Below are 13,516 nucleotides of genomic sequence, written 5' to 3'. Positions count from 1 at the left end.
GATTAATATTAAGAGAGAAGGAATATTCCATGCTAAAAAGAGCTCTTTTAATTCTTACTACTCCAATATTAATCGTAACAATGAGATTATTATAAGAATAATTACCGCTATATTAGAATGTTTTAGTTAATTATTTTAATACTTTTTAATTTCACAATTTATCTATCTTAGTTATCTTCTATTTTACGCGTTAGTAGAAAGAAATTTAAATTTAAAATTATAATTACTATGGAAAAACAAGGATATTGATGATAATGTATATTAGATTTACTCGTGAACAAGGATTATGAAAGATCGGGTTAAAATTAGAACTATGAACATGAACGCGAAAGGCCTTTAGGCCTTCTATAGGTAATCGAAATCAGAACAAAGACAGGCTTTCTTCTGAAAAAGTGAAATGTCTACATCTGCGACGATTTCTTCGGTGGATAAGGAGAGACTCACCTCTCATTGTGCAAGTTGCACAAGTTAAATTCGAAATCGCTTGGCTATTTGACACAAGAATCGGCGCTATTGTCAATAGGAATGAGAACATTAAGTGTACTTGGCCGATTGACGCGGCTGTATAATGAAGTCGAGGTTTCGGCGAAATATCGACGTTCAAGTTGAACGTTTGGCCAAGTTGGATTGAAAGTTGAATATTGGATATGCTTGTTGCAAAAGAAACAAACGATTCCGATCGAAGTGGGAAAAACTGAGCAGTACGGCGAGGAAACGCGAGCGTACAGGAAAAGCCATTCTTTGAATTTTTAACCGGTTATTCGAACGCGTAAGCTCTCGTCAGCAGCGAATAAAACTCTCGCGCACGGTTTTCAGTATCTTGGTAGATGGATAAGGAGAATCGTAGTCCTCCAACTAGAATTCTCTAGATTTAAAATTGAGGTCAGGAAATTGGAATGGCTGTTACGAATAAACATACGAATATTGAAAGTCTGCAAATATTTAAATGTCGATTATTGATTATTGTCGTAAAAAACATGTTATAAGAATAAAGAAAGTATTTTTGGATTTTTTTTAGAAAAATTTTGAATAAAATCTCTCTTTTGTAGAGAACTTAATATTTGTGTCAAATTTTACATATTTTTACATTAATAAATTATAGAAAGATCCTACAATGTTCAAACATGTTAGAGAGATCTTTGCCAAGTAAATATTATTAGAATTAGAATTGTAAATGCGAAAACAAAATTACTTAATATTCCAAATGTAAGAATCAATAGTAGAAGAGAGAAAACGAGAGAGAGAGAGAGAGAGAGAGAGAGAGAGAGAGAGAGAGAGAGAGAGAGAGAAAGACTAGGTCTGATATTAAGTACTATCTACACTTTAAAGAAAACTCCCTTGCAGACATTTGCGATTCAAAATAGGATGAAAGAAATCTCTTTTACCGGAATGTGAAATACCCGCATACAGGATACAGGCTTTTTCCATTTTTGCTCTTTTATTTAGATGTATGTACGTTTATTCGTAATGTTTGTTTCTCTATAATCAATCTCTGTCATTAATAAAATAACATCATCACAGCGTTTACTAGCGGAAATCGTTTTAAAGCGAATCGTGAGATTTTACAATACTTTCGTTTGCATGCACTATCCTATCTTTATATCTCTTTCTTTATATCTTTATCCGGTTGGACAAACGTTCTCGTACGGGAATCAACTATTCTTTCCATCTTTTAAAGCATTATATACAGCTATCAATTTTCTCATTCGTTCGTATTCTTTTTCCATCCGAGCCAATTGAATTGCATTACCGTTTGATCAGCAATCGATCCCTTCCTTCTTTTACACTTGGCACGATTCCGACAATGATTCTATATATAGCTATACGCTCGCGGATTGGCGAATGAAATAAGAAGCCGCGATGGATTGGCAGTTTGTCTCGGGAACATTCTCATTCTCCGATTCTGTTTAAACTTCACAGTTTAAAATTCTCCGACGGGTTCGATTTAAATGAATAAAAATGTTTCGGTTCGCTTTCTTTCACATTTATCGCGACAGATAAATCGCGCGCAGAGATCGCCCGATAGAAAGGGCAGAAATGCATTTCGAAAGTATATCGCATACGCGCCATTGATATCCGCAATGTCCATTTCTCTTTTGACGCCGCCAGTCACGAAGAATTTATGCCCCATGGTGGAATTCCCATACGGTCGCGTATTTCACTGAATATCGTCGGTTCGTCACGCTGACGTATGCCATCAAAGTGGAAGTTCAGCGGTGCCATTAAATTCTGATTAAATTTTGATTAAATCCTGGAGCCTGTACCAAAAGGTATCGATCTATTTGCAATGTGATCGGATCGTATCACGCTTTTTTTTCTCACAAAAGCACAGACAGAGATAACGCGTCGTGGTTTCGATGGGAGTGCAACTAAAATTTTATAAAGCCTCATATGTAGCTTGTTAAAAAATTAACTAAGGGATTATAGCCGCCGCAATCGCACAAGCGTGGACATTCCGTTCTCTCGCAAATGCTGTTGAAAATATTTTGAAATTTGTAACGCCATTAACATTCTGTTGTGAAAATACGAGTAACATAAATTAGATATCTTGTTTTGAGCGGTACGTGTTATTTGTCGATTATCGTAAAACAAATTTAATAAATATAAAATAATGACAATGAATTTTATCTACATTGAATAATCTATTCTATATTGACTACTTTATCTTCTAAATTAGTGCTTTATTTATTTAATTGTATTTGATAGTGAAGCACGTAAGAGAAAGAGACAGATGATACAGAAGTAGGTCTGTCGATACTTTTGGAGCTATATTTCTGCAATCGACGAGTCAAACCGTACTTTTAAGAATGCTGACAAAGTTGATATCACCATAGAAACTTCGCGTAAGAAATGTTTTTCGTTTTACTATTAATATTTACGAGCGAGAATTTGAGAAGCACTGTCCAGCCCCGGAAACTAGGTCCCGCGTGTTATGAGAACTCGGTGGTTTGCATGAGTGTGCGAAAGATATACATATATGCACATATGTGCATCTAAACGTCCTATCGATTCGGCGAGATGGCCATTGCATTTCAATAACAGCTACGATGGACTTCGTTCTATGTATATACAGGTTGTATTTCGTACTCGTCGACTGACGGTCATCGCGGTATTGCTCAATGTATACGTTATATGGTTTGAGTATCATTACGGTTTCGCGGGGCGAGCAATATTAAAAATTTGCAGTTTAAATGTGCAATTTACTTGAAAAAAAGTATATGAAGTTTAAAAGAAAATATACATGATTGTGGAAACGTCATGCGGAATAATAAATGAATGAACGAAGCAATTTCAAATGTAGATTCAAAAAATGTGATATTTTATTTGATTGGCCAATGCATATTTTTGTATTATATTAACGCAGTATTTTTTGTATTATATTAGTTACATATTTTTGTATTATATTAATATATTATTTTAATGTAACATTTTTATAAATTTTATAAATGTTTGCATATTACCTTTAATCGGTGGAAAATTCGAGGAAGAATAACTATCTTATTCAGCAACTTTCATGAGGCATTAGAATTTTATTATCGATACAAGGTTCTTAATTTTTTAACAGCCGTGCTTTTAGCGGAAAACGTACCTTGATCGAAAGATATTAAAAATGTATACGTTCGGACGAAAAACGGCGGTCTTTTCTCAATAATCTCGAATTATATGTAATATCGAAATAATGCGTATGAAAGAGAAAAGTTTCTAGTGCGAGAAAGGAAAATCGACCATGAATATAATAAGTATTAGACCATTATGTTGGATTGTGAGGAAGGTGCCTATTGTGCGTTCAAAGTCGCGCGTTCCTGCCAGGAAAAACCGGGCAGAATCACTCTGCGCGAGTGGTCTGCGAGCGACACAATGCCAAAAGCTGATCCAGATAGTTACGACGATTGAATGCGCGACTGAGTAAAAAAAAAAAAAAAAAAAAAAAAAAGTGAAATACCGACATTTTCCGTTGCCGATATACTGAGGCCGCCAGCGCATTCACTCACGGAAATAACTAGCCGCTTGCTCTTCTCGCTGCATTCCTCGCGACAATTCACTAACAAATCGTTGATTTCCCATGCGGTTCTCGGCTCGGTTTGTTTTGAAGCTTATGGAAATGCACTGCACGGGAAGGGGGAGGGAGTGATATAATTCAATTTCATCCTGAGAGTGTAATAGGGAGAATCGATATCGGTGTCCTGTCGTCCCGTTTTAACGGGTGCATCGCCGTAGTAAAATCCTCCCCCTTCGTACGTACACGTCCCTCGAGTACGATCACATACATTTGCGAGAACATCTCTGCCAGTTATTAGACTGTGCCAATTAAAGCAGACGGCGTAGTCTCGAATCGGATTGAAAAGTAGATCCGTCGAAAGATGATTTTCGACGATTTAAAGCCCGATAGAGCGAACAGCGTCTTGTTAATCGATGAAGCGGAAAGCGAGACGGGAAAAATACATCCAATGGGTGAGTAAGTTTACGTCGACAAATAAATCAAGAGCCACAGCAAATCCATTTATCCTTTCCGCAATAACGTAAAAAACAGCCGCGACGTTTACGCCGTGTCGTACCTGTTTCGTGAGTGCTAGTCTCGCGACCGACTTTTGAAATTACTTTTCAATAAATATTGCACGGTGCGAAATTGCGTTTTTCAACCTGTTTCTGCGGCAGGGGATCATCCCCGTGAATTATGGCTTCCTTCGTGTATTGTTGCTGCCACAAAAGCTTTATAATTTTCTTCGCGTCGACGAAGAAAATTTCATTATTTGTAGTTTTACATCTGCTTTACATACGCATCGAAGCGAAAAGAACTTGATACTCATTCCTATATCCAAATCTCTCATGCATTCTTTACTCATTTAATAAAAATTATTTGTAAAATTGTATAGGGAATCCTTAAAAATATATTACTGTTTATTGAATGTGCGAGATTAAAAAATGCACGTAATGTATAAAGTTATTTTGATTTTTAAGATATTGCAAAATTATAATAAGAACGCATATATTAATCTAAATGTCCTCGTTTATAAATTTAAATTGTTTAATGTATAAATCGCGTACTTCTATTGCAAACTTGGAATGAAAGTTATATAATGTTTAGATACAGGAGTGAATAGGAACCGGTCGAGGATGATAAAGACGCGTTCGTAGAGTGTAAGTTTATTCTCGGGAGATGAAAGCGAATCCGCGCGAGAGAAATTCGTTTCGACAAAGTCTCATTGTACTCACCTAGTAGCCAGATCCCGATGAACGAAGTTCAGGTTCTCCAGATACCGCATGCCCGACGCGATCTGCGCCGCCATGTAGATGAGACAATTGAAACTGAAACGACGACGAAGTGGCGTGAGTTTCCTACGACGAAGTTAAGGTATTCGCACTTGTGAATCCTCTCTCGACCGCTGTCGCCTCGAAGAGATTCCTCCGAGGTGTAGGTCGACAAGAATCCAGGGACTGTGCGTCGCTCACGATTAATAAACGCGTCAAACTCGCGTTGGAGAAACTTATTGCGTGTTAACTCTAGCTTTCGTCGGAAATGAAACTGAGACCTGGTTTGTTAGAGACGATTGCGGCACTTCGAGAGCCGTAATCTCGAATACTTTAAAACCTGGTTACAATGATGCATTGCCGACAATATATTATCTACATAATGTGACAATTAATGTACATTAATGTCACAACAGGCTGTCGATTAATGTCAGGTCAATGAACATTAGTTTTTCTTTTTAAACTAATAAAATTAGATGATGCAATTAGCTCTTTTGTAAAATACTCTATTTACTAGTTTTAAAACGATTTTAATATTTCAAAAAATTATCTGTATTGCAATGTTAAACAATGTGTTGAACATCAAATTTTTAATACTTTATATTTTATTATAAATATCGCGAATGCTAATATTAAAGTTTTTGAAAATATCCGGCACATAACATTAATATTTTTTTTATTTTAAACCAGATTTCAGCAAAATCTGTACATATATGTATACATATATAGTCTCAATATATGAAATTGTAAAGTTTTGATGTCGTTATTCAATATGTTAGGAAAGTATAAAATTTATCTATAGTGAAACTTAATGTTATTTTTTTACTTCTATTGAAAAAAATCCAGCCTGTATATAAATTGAAATTTATAATATCTATATCGACGCTCTGGTAATTACATAAACGAAAATTCGTGGATGTTTTAAATGCTTTGACGCGAAATTGCGAACAGATTAATATCGTTTGAAAATTTATATTTTACATTAGCAAAGTATATTTCTCCTTTTTTGACAAAACGATATTGCTTTCAATTTACTAACGCGGTTATATGTACTCGGTGACCTCCCGTCAATTTTATTCGCGAAAGGTACTTCAATTTGATATTTTTTGAAAATATCGTATTGTTTTTATTTGGGAACGTTTAATTTCTACGGCGGTAGTTACACGAAATCCTGCACGCGTGCCAGTTTTTTCAAAAAAAAATGACAGCGAATGTTTTAATAAACATTACTCTTTCGTTATATCAATGAAATAACAAGTCAAAAAAATAATTGGAAGTGATATATATGTATATTATATATATATATATATATATATATATATATATATATATGGAAGTGATATATATATATATATCACTTCCAATTATTTTTTATATATATATATATATATATATTTTGTGTGTGTGTTTGTGTAAAATATATATATATATATATATATATATATCATTTCCAATTATTTTTCTGACTTGTTATTTAATTGATATAACGAAAGAGTAGTGTTTATTAAACATTTTTTAGCAATAATTTGCTCCAAATTACAAAATTAATAATAAAAGCTAATAGGCTCTCAATTCAGAAATAAATTAATCAATAAAAGGGAGTTTTAAGAGCCGAACACAAAATGTAGGGCCATAAATAAAAACAATGTTAAAGAAAATGAATTCAAATTTATTCAGACGTTTGGATCCTTCTTCGAACTATTTTCAGTGATACAAAAATAATAAATAAACAGTGTGGTCACTTACAATTGTTTGATTACATTCGATATAATGAGTCACCTAGTGCCTAGCGGCCTCCCACTACACAGTTTAAAATGTAGAAGTGCATACTAAAATGCACTCTCAAATGTAACGCTAAAATAGCGAGAAAAATACAAAAAAAGCGGAAAAAAGATCACAAGCACAAGTATGCGAGATAATGCGTACACAACCGTCTCGCACCGAGTCAAACGCACAAGTGAAGAATACAAGGTCAGAAACTGTTTTTCAGACGTCAATAATAAAACACGAATCTTATAAGAGAAGGAGAGTATGATTAAATGAAGGACGAAAACTCTCAAATTTGAACATGTTTTCCACAATCGATATGTATGCCTGATTAAAAAATTCCGTATCCTCTTGACGATTCAAACCTCAATTCTTCTGACGCCTAATAAACAACATTTCCGACACAAATCTCTTTTTCAATTCCGACACATTTCTTTTTATTAGGTCTTAGTCTTCACTTGTGCGTTTAACTTGTTACGAGACGGTTGTCACGAGGTGCATTGTCTCACATACTTGTGTTTGTGATGGATCTCCTTTCGGCTTCTTTGTATTTCTTAATCTCGCCATTATAACATTACATTTGAGAGTGCATTTAAGTATACACTTCTACATTTTAAATTGTATAGTGGAAGGCCGCTAAGTGACTCATTATATCAAATGTAATCAAGCAATCATAAGTGACCACGTTAAACGTGTTTATTTATTATTTTTGTATCACTGAGGATAGTCCGAAGAAGGTCCGAAACGTCTAAATAAACTTAAATTTATTTTCTTTAAACATTGTTTTTATTTACGCCCCTACATTTTGCGTTCGGCTCTTAAAGCCCCCTTTTATTTATTAATATAAAATTAATGTTTAATAAACTAATTTTTAATTGCTAATTAGTAATTACACAAATTGACGTCATTGAAAGGAGATTGTTCTAAGCCTTCCTAATTCGCATGATGATTAATGTCACTAGAAAGTTACCTAAGTGTCTTGACGCCAATCGGCATGGAATGTGCGTCCTCGGCAGTGATGTGTGTCTTGAGAAATTGACAGAGATCCCCGTGTTCTAGGTATTCCATCACCACGCAATATGGTTCCTCGCGGTAACAGGCGCCGAGTACCCGAGCGATATTGCGATCTTCTAGAGCAGCCAGAATCCTCACATCTCTTTGGAAGTCCGATCTGTTCGGGAACAAGCCAGTCTCTGTGAGTTATATATCACTAATCATTGATTGAGATTCTCTTTTTTTCTGTGACAATTTTACGAAATGAAAAAAGTATTGTGTTTTGAATTATCGTACTTATCATTGTGACGATTATATATATATATATTGCATTATTTTAACAATTATGATATATCCATCGTATTTCAAATGCACATTTTAACTAATTTTCAAAATGGCAAGCGCAGAATATATATATATATATACATATATAACATCAGGGCAACGGAAAACAAATTTGGCACCTCTTTAAAAAGAAACAAGCGTCACCGTTTTCATCGTAATGATTCCCATATCGCATGACGCGCTTTCTGCATTGCAGGTCCAGACGATCGTACGTAGCGTTAACGACCATAGTTGCCGTCCAGTTGGTTGGATCGCAACGTTATTTCCGGATAAGAGAAGCGTTTTCTAGAGCGCGAGCACATATGCACGTCGGCCGACGTTACGTTATACCACGCAGCATCGTTACTCCGGGCTTACTTACGATCGACTTGGTAATGGCATTCTCGCGTGATAGCTTAATGCGGCCGTTAACAAAACTGCGGCGGCCTGCGCGTATCGATTTGCCATAAACTTCGAATCCCCTGGCTGTGCGCGCGATTGTCGCGAGGAATCTCGCGCCGAGTCCGGCGTGGGCGGAAGGTCTACGAAGGTCCCTTCCCCCTTTGTTGTAGGTGGACCTCTATATGCAAAATAGCCCGTTTAACGTTACCACGAACCCTAAGCCGAACTAATGACGTCGCATTAGCCGAAAGTTCGCGGTACAATTTCCTCTCCCTTGTACCGACATTCACAGGAACGTTTCCAATTCTGCAGCAGTCGCGTTTACAGCACCGCGAATGCGTGTACGTCATGCGTGATGTGAGATCAGTACAGTTTCAGTCAATCAATTTTGACTTCGCGCGATGATATCTATATATTTCGTGCGAGAATATGTCTTAATCTTTTCGTCAATGATTTTTCTAGCAGTGACACACAATGGATAAAATAAATATAAATAATAATTATAGATAAAAAATTATATTAGGGGTTTCTGGGTGTTACCGTAATATCTATGCTGCCGATATTTCTCGTTACTCATAAGATGACGAAATTTTATCGCCGCAATTTTTTGGTTCCGTAGGAGTGCTTTGCCCGTTGTCTCGAACCGACGCGTTATTTTTAATAGAGTGTCAGCGCCGGTCGCGCGCTGCAACACGTGATACCGGGTGTGACGCATAAAACATTTCTTATCTGTCGTCAGCACAGCCTCCTCCGATGCAACCGAATGAGTAATCGCACGAGCGAGCATCTCTCGTTGTACTCTTCTCATTTATAATCATGCAAAGATTCTTTACAGCCACGGTCTACTCTGACAAACAGACAATGCAAATCATCACGTAATAGACAAGCTGTGACATTCAATAAAAAATTGAATTTAAATATGCTAGTACGTAATAAAAAAAGAGAAACATAAAATTAATTAAATTTAATTATAATTAAAAATTAAGCATATTTATATAATAAAATAACAAAAGTAAATGACAAATATTGAATTGATGCGTTCTTTATTTTTTGCGTAAGAGTGTATAGACTTGAGATTTCCACAGCTGTTCGCGTTTCGGCAGGGTGAACGTGCGGCGTCACGAGACACTATAAGTCATCCACGCGATAGGGAACTTGTTGCGTGAGCGGACGTCGAGAATCTGCAATGCAAGGATTGTTCGCGCGAGATAAAATACGACGGGCCTCGGAGACTGCGTTTCGTCACGCCGATATATGTACAAAGGGTTATAGATGAAACTATAAAAAACTGTTTTTGTCCGCGTGAATTATTTGAAACACTTGAAAATTTTTCTTCTCTTAATAAAAATATCAAATATCTTATATGAATTTTATTATTCTTATAAGGGCTGATTGAGTCGATTAATTACGTAAAGATTGATCCTTTTTGAAGATAACAAAATAGCTATAAAGGACAGTTAGAGAATAATCATAGATGAGTAAATTAATTATTTTTCGTAAAATGCATATATGCAATTATTTTGTACACACGCGTTGCACTATTAAGGACACTTACGAAATATAATCACAGCGCAAATAAATACGTGCATGCTAAATCTGTCAAATTATTCGCTATTCTTTATCACTTTTAGACGTCCGACAGATTGCTCCGACAGAAAGTCGAAGAAATTTCTCTTTGGCCGAACTCTGTCGAACGCGAACGGGTTTCGAATGACGCGACATCCAATGGAAGAGGGTCGTCGATTTTCGTTGATCGTCGGAAGGAAGCTTTGTCATCTCTACTGCGAAGTCTGTCCGTAGACGTCGGCCCAGAATGCGCGCCAAAGTCGGCCCCGATACCCTATCTCCCGGTCATTGTATGCAAATCCGTTCCATTCGTGGAATCAAACTGGCCTTTTTCTGATGTCTGACGCTGATAATCGCGAGAACGATCGTCCGAGAATGGCGTGTCCGGACGTTTGCCGCCGCGGGACTTCTTCGACGGATATACCACGCCGCGACGCAGAACGTCGTATGCATTTGCCCAAAAAATACGTGTGACCGCTCATCCTTAAAATTTGATATACCGTCCCCCACAAGGATACCTATTCCAACTGTGCAATTTAGTCTACTATTCCTTTTCCTTTTGAATGCCACATTTTTGCATGCGTATTCCGTAGCATTTATATTATACATGCGCGAATTCCATTTTTATGAAAATATTTTGCGTTAGTATTGCTTTCAATCAATGCATATGCAATAAGATATGTAATATCAAGATTTTCTAAGGGTGTTCAGAACATATTCAAAGAACAGTTAATGCATAAGAAATCTGTTGGATCCGAACATATATCTTGATCTAGCGCTTTGCGATCAATTTGTCTCTCGCGATGCGCTCTGGAAATCGCACCTTATTTTTCTTCATCGTTCAGATCGGCTATCGATTCCTGCAGCTTACGAAGGCAAGATAACTCACGATCTATCGTCAATAGATAACAACGGACGCTGCATAAAATCGCAACTGGTGAGCGGGCGTAGAAAGCGCGTCTCTCTACGGCTCTAAAAGGTTTATCGTCGTATATACGGAGGAAAAACGGGTTAGAGAGGAAAGCATGCACGCTCAATCGAGCGTCGCTATAACGAAACGGAATGTAAATTGCGGCTTCCATACAGACGTGTATACTCACTTTTCCTTCTCGCTGGCTTCCGGCAGTAAAAACTTGACGGCGACGAGTCGCTTGCCGAGGGTAGTCGTCGTTCCGTATTCCGGAATCCCTTCAGCTTCCGCCACGTATACCTTTATGTGCATAATTTGTTTGAATTGCGTTATGTATATGCATAGAAATGACCAGGATAAATTCGGGAACGGCCGAAATTTTGTAATTTGCCGTGATTTTGACGAATTTTGTCGTACGTGACTTTGCATACGCCGGCTTTTTACTGACTTCGTTCATTGTTAATATTATATATTATCCAATTATACAAGTGATAATAATAATAATTTTGCACGAGAGTGCAATGATACATATACTTTCCAATTATGTGGAGCACATCCTGACAATTTTTTTTTTTTTTTTTTACATTACAAATAATTACATACCACTTTGAGAAAATTGCATATAAATGAACATTTAAGAAGAAACATGTAATCTCTATAGTCTTTAGTTTCTAAATTTTTTAATATGTTGTTTTTAAAGAAATCGGAAGAGATTGTAGAATTTTTTGTGATACAAGAAAATTTAAATTAATAAGCTAAGAAATTGAAACTTTACTCTTATATTATTATAGTTTTAAAAAACGATCCGTTTTAAATAATTTATTTTGTACCTAGGAATGATACGGTGTAAAAAAGTGTATTTCTTTCATTGACTAATGATATGCGCAAAGATACATTCCGCCATAAAATTCCAAATCCTAACAATACTAATCCATAGGTTTCGAACGGCAACTTGTAAGAATAATCGATCATTGTGTGCACATTGCGTAATGTACCACGACTACTATATCCTTCCGCGATATTACGCGTAAGAGATCCGACGATTTCCCACCGGACGATTGATTTCGTATGTCGACCGAGTCGAGATCGACGTGTCCGATCTCGCGTAAAGTCCGCACTATCGCCCGTGCATGCGGATGTATCTCCTGTCACGCGGATTTCTAAAGGTGTATTTTCACGAGTCGCTAAAACCGATCGTATGACAAAATATTAATTTATAAATATTAGATTACAAATAAAGATATCAATTTGTCATTTTTGATCACGTGATCCTTATTGTCCCTCCAACGATCGATTTCAGCAGCTCGTGGAAATACATCTTGAAGCGACAACTGGCGAACTATGTGAAACGAAGCGAACGTATCGATGATCCTCCTCGCTGCGTCGTCATTAACGATGCGTCGTCCGGTGCCGGGAGGAAGAGAAGGGTTGCGGGAAACAAAAGGGAATTATTAGCCACTGTAACGCATCCTAAACTGATTATCCTCGACGACCCCTGACGCGACGAGGCGCGTCATTGTGTCGAGGAAGAATAACGCGTTCCAGGCACTTCGTTAATCGACGTATTGTTGCGCATCCGGTGCACGTTGAATCGCCCGGACGTCCAACAAACGGATTGATTTCGCGATCTCGTCGTCCCGACGGAGGAGGTAGTGAAACGTTGCATCGCGAATTTACATCGAAATAGTTTGCCGTATTTGAACTTGCTTCTACTCGCGTAAGCGCAATCATGATGACGCTGATAAATTGTTATAACAGCACAACAAATGTTTTTATTATATATGTTATTGTTATTAGAATCTCGAAACGAAACACATAGAAACACATAAAATCGTTTTAAAAGCTTGATAAATTGACGATATTATGTTTTCATCTGTTTGAATAATTCTAAAGCGAACGAGAGAACAATATTAATGCGGGTAGTATAAATGCAACAATTAATCGTTACATATTTAAAAAATGTTTGAAGCTCAAGTATTATTAGCAGTTAATTGCAATTGATCAACGTCGAAACTCACCGACCAAATGATACATGATCTTATTCAGAAACTCGTGACCAGGTGGAAATATATACTTATTATTCGCGGGTGTAATAACAATGTCATTACCGTTCCGAAGGCTCCTTCGGCGAGCTTGGAGAGCATGCGAAGGCGATGCCGTGGGAAGAGCGGTACGCTGGTCTGCTCCAGACGTCTCTTCAGGGCCGAGAGTACCTCCTGTTGAGTCGGCGACTGCAACACGAAAGCGCAAATGCATTGTGCGAGCTATCCGGATGATAATCAACGATCTATGATCACGCTAGTC

The 13,516-nt window shown here is 36.9% G+C and overlaps 1 protein-coding gene across 9 annotated transcripts in view; it reads right to left on the bottom strand.

Moving 5' to 3' along the window:
* Nucleotides 1-13,516, bottom strand: part of LOC140675071 (discoidin domain-containing receptor 2) — a 141,588-nt gene that overhangs the window by 6,371 nt on the left and 121,701 nt on the right. For all 9 annotated transcript variants that reach the window (XM_072909103.1, XM_072909172.1, XM_072909156.1 and 6 more), the window contains 4 exons: nt 13,321-13,443; nt 11,403-11,512; nt 7,988-8,188; nt 5,215-5,307 (listed from right to left, as the gene is read on the bottom strand). In XM_072909103.1, the coding sequence (XP_072765204.1) occupies nt 5,215-5,307; nt 7,988-8,188; nt 11,403-11,512; nt 13,321-13,443 (527 nt within the window). The remainder of the gene's footprint in view (nt 1-5,214; nt 5,308-7,987; nt 8,189-11,402; nt 11,513-13,320; nt 13,444-13,516) is intronic.

Source organism: Anoplolepis gracilipes, chromosome 2 (assembly GCF_047496725.1).
Source record: "Anoplolepis gracilipes chromosome 2, ASM4749672v1, whole genome shotgun sequence".
NCBI lineage: Eukaryota > Metazoa > Arthropoda > Insecta > Hymenoptera > Formicidae > Anoplolepis > Anoplolepis gracilipes.
The sequence above is the reverse complement of the archived record's forward strand: the minus strand, read 5'-3'. Positions and strand labels throughout refer to the sequence as shown.